Source organism: Salvia splendens, chromosome 15 (genome assembly GCF_004379255.2).
Source record: "Salvia splendens isolate huo1 chromosome 15, SspV2, whole genome shotgun sequence".
In the NCBI taxonomy this organism is placed as follows: domain Eukaryota; kingdom Viridiplantae; phylum Streptophyta; class Magnoliopsida; order Lamiales; family Lamiaceae; genus Salvia; species Salvia splendens.
The window spans coordinates 18280980-18292423 of NC_056046.1; the positions used below are offsets into that span (position 1 = coordinate 18280980).

General features: G+C 39.3%; 1 protein-coding gene across 1 annotated transcript; it reads right to left on the minus strand.

Moving 5' to 3' along the window:
- Positions 1-1006: 1006 nt before the first annotated feature.
- LOC121766807 (zinc finger BED domain-containing protein RICESLEEPER 2-like) lies at positions 1007-7705 on the minus strand. Its single transcript, XM_042163046.1, has 3 exons — positions 6707-7705; positions 6308-6613; positions 1007-1165 (listed from the first exon to the last, which is right to left on the minus strand). The coding sequence occupies exons 1-3, from the start codon at positions 7703-7705 to the stop codon at positions 1007-1009; spliced, it is 1464 nt and encodes a 487-aa protein (XP_042018980.1).
- Between the last annotated feature and the right edge of the window lie 3739 nt (positions 7706-11444).

The window sequence follows — 11444 nt, forward strand, 5'->3', positions numbered from 1 at the left end:
TTTATTTTAAAACTACTATATAAGTGAGACTCATATTCCACTAAATTATTCAACTCACTTTTCTTTAAATTTCTCTAAACTCGTGTCTAAACCAAATAGGACTCCTATTATGGGACAGATGGCATTATTTTCTACATTAATCAAGTTGTAATTTATTTTGACTTAAATTGAAATGAGTTGTAGTTTATTTTATTTAAATGAATATTTAAACTAATATTGCAATCAAGCATTAAATTAAAATGGAAGCTTTAAAAATAAACCATTCAATAATTTCTAAATGATAAATACATATTAATTTTCCGATTGCAATGCAGTAATTTAAATAATACTACAAAGATTTAAATCATTCATTTTTATATAACACTACAAATATTTATATAATTTGTTTTGGGATGATATACAAGGATTAATAATACCACAAAGATTTTTGTACTTAGAAAAATCACAACAGAATTACAGAAATATTCAAAAACAACTTTGGTGCTCTAACTCACTCCTCAAATTAAGTTAAATGGACAAATATACCCCTCAAGGGCTGAAGGGTAAATAGTTATAATTGGGACTGAGTTTGGAATTTATGGAACTTTTTTACTAAAAATATGATTTTGTAAATGATACTCCCTTGTCCGCGAATAAGAATCTCATTTTTTTTCATTTTAGTCCGTCCGCAAATAGAAGTCTCGGTTCATTTATACTATAAATGGTAATATGTCTCACATTTCACTTACATATTTCATTTAAAACTAATAAATACAAATGAGACTCATATACTATTAACTCTTTTCCACTAACTTTTCTTTATATTTCTTAAAATTCATGCCGTAAAAAAATTGAGACTCTTATTTGCGAAGCAAAAGAATGAAGTAATACTAAAAAGGTACGAATTTCATTTTATGAGTAGTACTAATTTCATTGCAGCAAAAAAGGCGATTCCATCGCCTTGGCGGCCCCCACACTCCGGCCCGATATCATGTGAGGGGGTTCAATCTGGGTACTCAATAGCCCGTTAAGGAAGAGGCCTTAACCCATTGGTTGCCAGAAGCCCATCTCCCAAGGTCTCACATTTGTGCCTTAGAGATGGAAGCAAGTACACGACAACAATGGGATTCAAACTCATACTCATTGCAGCAAGATCTGCCCCTCCGTTGCCAACTGTGCTACGGCCCTGCGGGCATTAGTACGAATTTCATTTTATGAGCAGTAGTTTTGTACTCCTATAATTCACTATATACATAAACTAAAGAAGTGGGGAGGGAATAGTTATCTGTCGTAAAAATGTAAAATTCGGTCCTGCTGCCTAATCTTAGTGAACAGGCCCACGTGGTTAAAGACAGTGCAACGGTAATCTTTCAAATCAGAGGTCATGAATTAAACTTAACAAAAGTGTCCAAAGTCGTATATTTTAATTTCAGATAAAGATTGAACTACTTTTGTCCAAGCTTTATAAAATAAAGAAAGAAGAATTCGGTGGACATGATTTGAAGTTTATATAATCTTCAAGGTGCAGTTAACCTACTTTTTAAATATTTCTCTCTTAATTTCTTATGTAAAATAGAGTCATCCTTTATTATTACTCCCAATATTTTTCTCTTACGGCATCCACTACGCGGCGCGCTACCGTCCCGTGTTCCGTCGCGAAGGGACGGAACGCTCGCACGACGCGTTGCGACACGCCGTCCCGTCCCGCGCCCGTCCCGATCCCGTACCGCGGCCCGTGCCTGCGAGACACGGGACGGGCTGTCACGCCACACGCCGTGGCGACGTGGCGCGCCCCTGCGCCATGCGTGACGCCCACTCGCCGGCCCGCGAGTGGGCGTCGTCACGCTGACGCAATAAATCAATTTTTTTTAAAAAATCGAATTTAAAAAAAAATACTTTTTATTTATAAAAATTATTTTTATATTTAAAAACAATTTTTACAAATAAATAAATACAAGAAATTCGTAATAACCCAAATATATTTGATGGGCTTGCGAATTTATGAAACTCATTCTTGGTTGCTTCTCTTTTATAGAGACAACCTTGAATATTTTATGTTCCACTTTCGATGTGGGACAAAGTCATTCTTGGTTGCTTCTCTTTTATAGAGACAACCTTGAATGTTTTATGTTCCACTTTCGATGTGGGACAAAGTCATTCTTGGTTGCTTCTCTTTTATAGAGACAACCTTGAATGTTTTATGTTCCACTTTCGATGTGGGACAATGTCATTCATGGTTGCTTCTCTTTTATAGAGACAACCTTGAATGTTTTATGTTCCACTTTCGATGTGGGACAATGTCATTCTTGGTTTCTTCTCTTTTATAGAGACAACCTTAAATGTTTTACGTTTCACTTTCGATGTGGGACAAAATCATTCTTGATTGTTTCTCTTTTATAGAGACATCCAAAAATGATTTTGTCCCACATCGAAAGTGAAACATAAAACATTCAAAGATGTCCATATAAAATTGTATTTTAAATTATGTTATTTTTATTTTTTTAAGATTTTAATTATGTTTTTTTTTTAAATTTTAAGTTGTATTTTTATTTTATGTTGTAATGTTATTTTAATTTTAATGAAGTGTGTTTGTTTTAATTGAATTGTGTTGGAAAAAAAATAAAAAATGAAATTGAATGAATAGTAATTTAAGGGACGGAATAAGGGACGGTTAAGGGACGGTTAAGAGACGGAGCGTTGCAGGTTCCGTCCCTTAGTTAAGGGATGGAGGAATAAAGGGACGGTGGGGGGACAGCATAGTGGATGCTCTTAATTTCACTATATACTGACTCACGTCACTCGAAATGCATTTTTGACGGATCTCTTGTAGCAGTACTATCACGTACTCGGATGGGGAGTCCAAGTTTGCACAGCAGCCTCAGCTGTTAGGCTGTTAAGTCAGTGTTCTTTTTTTAGACGTCCCGACTTAGTAAAGTCGTTTTTTTAGTAAAAATAAAAATAAAACATCTAGTCACTCTTACTTTATTTTATATCATACTATAATCTTCATTTATTTTATCTTTATTTATTTTTTATAAAACAAATTTTTAATTTTTATGCCTAAAAGAAACGCTTTAATTAAGCTGGGACGGAGAGAATAGTAGCATAACCAAATTAACAAGCTTCGTTCGTAAAAATGACTACTATATCCACAAAATAAAATAATGAAAAATAAAGTACTACGAAAATATACACACAGTCTAAAATTATTTTAAAACAATCATACTAAACCATTAAGAATATTATTGTAATAAAAAATAAATTTCTAACTACTATCACATGAGAATATAATTCAGATGAAAGAAAATGCTATATAAATCAATTAAGATTGAAAAAATAGGTGGGAACGCTAATTGGAAAGAGAGTGGCGGCAGGAAGAATCGATCACGGGTTCGAAAAAAAGCAATTGAAGCGCTCAACCACTATACCAATTACGCTATTTTTTAATCCTACAACAATTATATACTAAGGTGGCGTACGGTTGCCATTACTAATATCATGAGACTATCCATCTAGGATTAAGTTGTGGGATTATTTTAGTTGGAGGGGGAGGCTATGACTAATTATCATGAGACTATCTATCTAAGATTAAGTTGAAGGGTTCAATCTTATGAACCAAACATGATACATATTTAATCATGAGATTTAATCTTGCCAACCGAACACCCCCTAAGTCAACAAATTTTGGGGTACAGTCGTACCCCTTGCTCCCACGTGGCTCCGCCACTGGCGGTTATTCACATCACAATAAAATACTCACTCCATTCCATAATAGATCGCACACTTGGATAATGACACGGGATTTTAGGAGATGTTGCTTTGTATGTGTTGAGTTGAGAGAGAAAATAGTATATTTATATTAATGTGAGAGAGAACTTTTTCTAAAAAGGAAAATGTGACATCTTTTGTGGGACAAATTAAAAAGGAAAGTGCGACATCTATTATGGGACGGAGGGATTAATATGAGTATATATTTATTTGATTTGATTATTTTATTCATATAGATGTAACAGTAGGGGCTGTTTTGCAAACTTGCACAGAGGATCCCCACCCCGCATACTCCATCTATCTACTATTTAAAAAATTATTTTATTATTTTGTTTTATTCTTAATTTAAAAAATTATACTTCATATTTTTTCACTTTTAGTACACAGACTCCACACTTTAGGGCACCCACAGTGGGGCGGATGATAGGGCCACCCGATGCCTCGGGCGCGCCATCGTCCGCCACTGTGGGTGCGCGGACGATGGACGATGCGTCGTCCTCGCCCGACAGATAGTCCGCGGAGGAAGCGCGGACGATAGGGCATCGTCTGCGCCATCGTCCGCCCACTGTGGGCGACGCGGACGATGCAACGCGTTTTTTTTTTTTTTTTTAAATTCGAAAAATTCATTTATATAAATACCCCCTACCCCACCTTCATTTGTAACATTTTCACTCTCAATTTACACTAGAAAATGGATTCCGGTGATTACTCAAGTCCCAATAGTCCGATGTTTGGAGGTGGTGCACGTTGGCCGGGTACACAACCTGACGAATATCGGTCGTTCAACCCCGACACGCAGTACGATCCTGAATTCAGTACTGATTCCTACGGTCTGTCTGACATGGAGCCGTCTCAACTCACCCTGCCGCGCCCCCACCGCCTCGGTCGCCGCCCCCTCCGCCGCTGCCGCCCCCGCCAGAAAGAAGCGGATCAAGTACCGGGCGTACAAGTTGCCACCTCCGGCAACGAATGAAGAGTATGCCCCCGGGAGGACAAACAACCAATCGGATGAAACCAAAAGCAGCTTGCGTACTAGGAGCGCATCGTCGAGCGCTACAATGAGTCGAAGCCGCCGAGCGCGTACAAACGTCATAGGGAGCACTCCGCAAGTACTGGGATCAGGTTAAGAAGCAAGTCAACCTGTTCGCTGCGGAGTACGAGAAGTGCTCGAGGGAGCAGGGAAGCGGCGAGATCCTGAGCGATGTGCGCGATAGAGCGCTGTTGTCGTACCAGTCCATATACCGCGACTTCAAGCATTTCAATGTCTGGGCGCTCTTGAAGGACAAGCAGAAGTTCTAAGGCGGGATTCTGCACACCGGTGCGACAAAGAGGACAAAGACCACCGACACTGGTGGTTACACGAGCAGCGAAAGCGGCGCATATACGGTGGACCTCAACCGGACGTACACGGAGGATGAGAGTTCCGGCACACCGATGTCCTCCCGGCGTCCCGTAGACATCAAGGCTGCGAAGAACAAGGGGAAGGCGAAGGCGACATCCTCCTCGCAAGCTGCGACCGCCCCCCATCGTCGATCCCGACCCCGTCGGCACTTGCCTACGCGGAGTTGGCAACGGCCTCGATGGCACGGAGGTTTTTGGACACGCATAACACCATCATGAAGTGTACGGACCCGGCCAAAGCTGAATACCTCCAGGGGTTGATCGATGAGCTGGGCCGGAAGTTGGGTTTTTGTAGAGTAGTCAACTTTTTTTTATTTCTAACTCGTGTACTTTTTTTTAATCAATGTAGTATTTGTCATTTTTTAGTTAATCGTTGTGTTTTTTAATTAGTTTGCATTTATATATTTGAAAACATTTAAACTAATTAACAAAACAATAGTAAAACCTATAGGGCGCCCCACTGCAGGTGAAAGGGTAGGAGGATAAAACGCTGACGTGGCGGTGCATAGGGCGGGCTTTAGGGCGCGCCTTAGGGCGCCCCACTGCTGATGCCCTTACTACTCCCCCCGTCCGCAAAATGTTGTTCATGTTTGACTCGGCACGAGTTTTAAGAAAAGTGAAGAAAAGTGAGTGGAAAAAGTTAGTGGATGTATGCCCCACATTTATGTATTAGTTTTATAATAGAATGTGGGTGTAATGAGTTAGTGAAAAGTGAGGTCCATTACCAGAAAAGGTAAAAAAGCAAAGTGGACAACATTTCACGGACGGAGGGAGTAACTTTTTACACTCACAGTATATTGAAACCAATATTTCCCGCGTCCCACAAAATAGGGATGTCAATCGGGCCAGCCCAGCGGGTTTCGGGCCAGCCCTATTTGGGTTTAGGGTTTATCGGATGCTGGCTTATCGGACTGAGATTTTATCGGATTCTAAATTTTCAGCCTTAACCCTAAACCTTCGGGTTTCGGGCTAGCAATATTAAAATAAAATATAGTTTGATTTTTTTAATTTTATAGTTTGATTTTTTTAATTTTATAATATTAAAATAAAAGAATTACAATATTACAATATTGTAATATTGTATAACAAAAGTTTATTAAAATATTAAAATAAAATATAGTTTGATTTTTTTAATTTTATAACAAAAGTAAAATCTTACCTTTAGAATATCCATGCAACCAATTATGCATGCAAATAAGAGCTTGGACTTTTCAGAAAGAAGTTTATTTCTATATTTGTTTAGGATATGTGCTCCAACGCTAAAGGAAGATTCAGCTGCTACCGTTGTTATAGGAATACTAAGCACATCACACGCCATCCTAGCAAGTTCTGCGCAATTGGATGAATGATCTTTCCAATACTTAAGCAAATCAAGTTTAGCATTTTCATCCGTCGTCATGTCTTCCAAATATACATCCAATGCTGACTTTGCTTCCGAAGTTGCACCTCTATAACTCCTATATGCCTATAACAATATTATCAAAATGTAAGTAAAATGATTCTAAATGAAATTAATATGAATATAAATTAAATAAATATTTATTAAAAAAATACTTACAACAAACACATTAGGATTCATTTTCAATTTTCCCACTTCTTGTCTTCTTACTCCTTCCATGAATTTAGATTCTCCAAGTTCAGAATTACATCTTCCACTAGATTGAGAAACTTTAGACAAATATGCATCATCACCTTTTTTCTTGTACTCATCGTATAGAATATACAATTTCGTCTTCAACCTATTGACTTTGTCCTCACTTGAAAGAGGATCAAGTGTTGAGTAACAATACTCCACAAGTTTCAGCTTCATTCTTGGATCAAACACGGCCCCCATGGAAAGAATATCACTATACTCTTCCCAATATTTCTCAAACTTTGATTGCATCTTAAGAGGCATAGACTTTACCACTTCATCATGACTTCTAGAATTCTTCTCCAATAAACGTGCAATATTCCACACTTCCATAAAGTACAAGTTGGAAGTAGGATAGGATGAACCAGAAATTAAAGTAGTAATATCATAAATTGGCTCCAAGAATTCACACATCACTTTTCCTCCTTCCCACTCGTCTTCTGTCGGACAATGCTTATAAGCTAAATCATCACATTCAAGCATAGAGAAAACCCGTTGATATTTAATTCCACTAGCAAGCATCAAATATGTGGAATTCCAACGTGTAGGCACATCCAAGCACAATGAAGTAGTAAATTCAATATCAACTTTTCTTGCACATTCCTTAAACTTGATCATTCTAGCTTCTGATGCTTTAACATATTTGATACTCGATCTGACTTTATCTAAAGCATCACTAGCTACTTTCAACCCTTCTTGTACAATAAGATTCAAAATATGTTCACAACATCTCACATGAAAATATTCCCCATTGCACAATAATGAGCTTTGCAACTGAAGTTGTGTTTTCAATAATTTCACCATGGCATTATTAGCCGCAACATTATCCAAAGTAAAAGAAAAGATTTTCCTATCTATCTTCCAATCCATCAAGATATCAGAAATTTTTTGAGCTAATTCAGGTGCAGAATGTGGAGGAGGCATAGAACAAAATGCAAGTATTTTGCTATTTAGTTTACATTCTTCATCCACAAAATGTGCAGTCAAACAAATGTATCACGAATTAGTACAAGCAGTCCAAAGATCACTAGTTAAGCACAACATTCCAAGAATACTATTCAATCTTATCTTTAATTTTTCCTTTTCACATCCATACAATTTCATCACATCCGAGGCATGAGTATTTCTAGAGATAAATCTTATGTTCGGGTTCAAATACTTCAAAAAACCTCTCATTGCGCTATATTCAACCCACTTCAAGGGAAGATTATGTGTAACTGATACCTTAATCATCCAATCCCGACATGTTTTTGAATCTATTACATTATCCTTAACCCTTAACTTCCCATCGTGATTAAGAAACATAGCACTCAAATCACTGAAATTCGGTTTCTTCTTACAAACCAACATATGACGACTAAAAGTGGATGTTCCATTTTTCGTACCTTCATATTCCATCTTTGAAGACAGTGATTGCACTTGACATTTTTCCCATTTTTGTCAGGTTCTTCAACCGTAAAGTTATTCCAAACTTCAGAAGTTTTTTATCTCTTCTTAGAGTTGGAACTATTTGGAGTGTCTGTATTAATTGTTGGAGAAGAATCTTCCATCCTTAGCAATTATAAATCTGCAACATAAAAATATAATTAGCATAAATTAATCACTAATCAAGTAACAGTATAGAATCAATTCACCACATATATTTAGCACAAAACTATAACGTAATTAATAACTATACATTAACTAAAATGTCCAAATATCATAAAGATACAGTCAGTAACATATGTTTAGTAATAAAGTAACTACTGACATATATTAAACAAAAAAAGGTTAGGGTTTATTGACTATTTAAATTCCTTTTACGTCTAAATAGCATAAAGCTGAAATAATGCCTAAACAAATAATGTGTATAAGCCATCTCATGATTCCCATATTAATTTTGTTCTCCAGTAGACGATAGCTAAAAAATCTAAAATACTCCCATATTATATACACATACACATAAATCAATAAATCATAAGGCCATCCGCAATGGGGCGGACGATGGCACGCCCGATAGCGCGCATCGTCCGCGCCCGCCATCGTCCGCCCCATTGCGGGTGCGTGACATAGGCCGCGGACGATCGTCGCGCCCTATACTAAGGGCGCGGAGTATAGCGCGGACGATGGACATCGTCCGTGCCATCATCCGCCCCATTGCGGCCTACGCGGACGATGGCAGCGGACGATAGGCCATTGGCCGCGCCATCGTCCGCCCCACTATGGGCTTTGCGACGATGGTCGCGGACGATGGCACGCGTTTTTGATTTTCTATTTAAATCTCGTTTCTCATTCATTTGTACATACGAACATATCGACTATCTCTTTACATATTCTCTCTCAACATCCAACCAAAATGAATCTCGGCGACGACACCAATAGTTCTAGTTTGTCTGAGTCCGGTAGTTCGACGTCAGAAGCATTAGATGCAGCCGTTGAAGAGGCCATGGCGGCATGCTATGCGGCAATGCAGCGCGAGGAGGAGGCGGCGGCAGCGGCGGCTGAGCAAGTCCGTAGGCCTATTCGACATAGGACGTATGTCCGACGCGACCACCCGGAAGCTCACAGACGTCTGGTTGAAGACTATTTTTCCGATCAACCACGATGGGGCCCGACTGTTTTCCGCCGCCGGTTTAGAATGTCGCGGTACCTTTTTCTCAGCATTGTTCGGACATTGTCTTCACGTGATGAATACTTCACGTTTCGGGAGGACGGCATCGGCAAACCCGGCCTTACACCATTGCAAAAGTGCACGACTGCTATTCGTCAGTTGGCATACGGCACCACGGAGGACCTTTTTGACGAGTACCTCCACTGCGGGGATTCTACAGGCCGCGAGTGTCTGAAGCGCTTTTGTCGGGGGGATAGTAGAGGCCTATGGCGACACATATTTGCGCAAGCCGACTGCCACTGATTGCCAGGGTCTAATACAGATGCACGAGACGGCGCACGGGTTTCCTGGGATGCTCGGGAGCATCGACTGTATGCACTGGCAGTGGAAGAATTGTCCGACGGAGTGGAGAGGCCAATTCACAAGTGGATACAAGGGCAGCCACCCGACGATGATCCTCGAAGCCGTCGCTGACCATCGACTTTGGATCTGGCATGCTTACTTCGGCGTAGCCGGGTTGAACAACGACATTAACGTCCTCAACTCGTCCACCCTCTTCACCGAGCAATGTAACGGCAACGGCCCGGCCATCGAGTTCACTGCCAACAGACGCCAATACCATATGGGGTACTACTTGGCTGATGGCATCTACCCACGGTGGCCAGTTTTCCTAAAGACGATCAGCTGCCCAATTGGTGAGAAGATGGTTTTATTTGCACAAAAGCAGGAGTCGGCGCGGAAGGATGTCGAGCGGGCATTTGGTGTGCTCCAATCACGGTGGGCAATTGTGAAAGGACCGGCTCGTTCCTAGTACAAGAAAGTTATCGCCGATGTCATATATGCGTGCATAATCATGCACAACATGATAGTCGAGAATGAAGGCAGAAGCATCGCCGATTGGAATGAAGATGACCGTGCATCTAGCTCGTCCGGCACATCGACCGAGACACCACCCGATAGAGGGTTCCCGTTAGGCTTCAATGAGGTTCTATCTAGACAGGCCTCAATGTTCAACCAACAGGATCATGCGCAGCTCATGAGCGACATGATTGAAGAAGTGTGGGCTCGTAACCGCCGTCGCTGAGTTTGCGTTTTTTTAATTCGCATTGTAATGAATGAAATGAAGTTTTTGAAATTCGTATTTTAATTTATTAGTTTTTTTAAATTCGTATGGATTTTGTAAATATTAAAAAAATGATGATGTGGCGCGCCATAGGGCGCGCCTTAGGGCGCCCCACTGCAGGTGGGGAGGTAGGAGGATAAAACTGATGACGTGGCGCGACATAGGGCGCGCCTTAGGGCGCCCCACTGCTGATGCCCTAATGTATATACTATATAAGCCATCTCATGATTCTCATTTGCAGTAACTAAAAACCAAATACATATATATTACATGCACAGATTACAGATATATCCATTATCCATATACACATTATATTATGTAAATAAATTGATAGTACATCTTATTCTTAGTGACATATTACACACACGATGTTGACAACATAGCACAAAAAGTAATTTTTAATTTTAAACAATGCATACACTGGTACACATGTTGAATGATACACCTAGGGATGTCAATTTAGCCCGCAACCCGTGGGCTGACCCGAATAGCCCGCCAAATTTATAGGGTTAGGGCTGAAAATTTCCAGCCCGATAAAATTACAGCCCGATAAAATTACAGCCCGATTAGCCCGCACTCGATTAACCCGCAACCCGTTAGGGCCAGACCCGAAAACCCGATGGGCTGGCCCGGAAACCCGATAAAATTTATATTGTTCTATTTGTTTGACTCTAATTCGACACTTCATTGATTATTTTATAATACAGATTACTGAAAAAATAACTTTCTATTTTATATATTAAATATATAAATTATATATTAAGTTTTTATTAATATAATAATAGATAAATGAATTAGAAACATCAAATTCACTAAAAAAATATATTTAAATTTCTAAACATGCTTTAAAATTTCTTGATGTTTATGTTTTATGTTGCATAAATCTCAAATATTAGTATTTGATCATGTTAATATTTGAGTTTACGCATATATCTCAAATTTATCATAAT

Coding starts and splice junctions, on each gene's coding strand:
- LOC121766807 (XM_042163046.1), bottom strand. CDS start 7,705: ATGCCTCCTCCACATTCTGCACCTGAATTAGCTCAAAAAATTTCTGAT. Junction 6,614..6,706: donor TGAATCCTAATGTGTTTGTT/GTAAGTATTTTT, acceptor ATATTGTTATAG/GCATATAGGAGTTATAGAGG. Junction 1,166..6,307: donor GTTGCATGGATATTCTAAAG/GTAAGATTTTAC, acceptor TAATGCCCGCAG/GGCCGTAGCACAGTTGGCAA.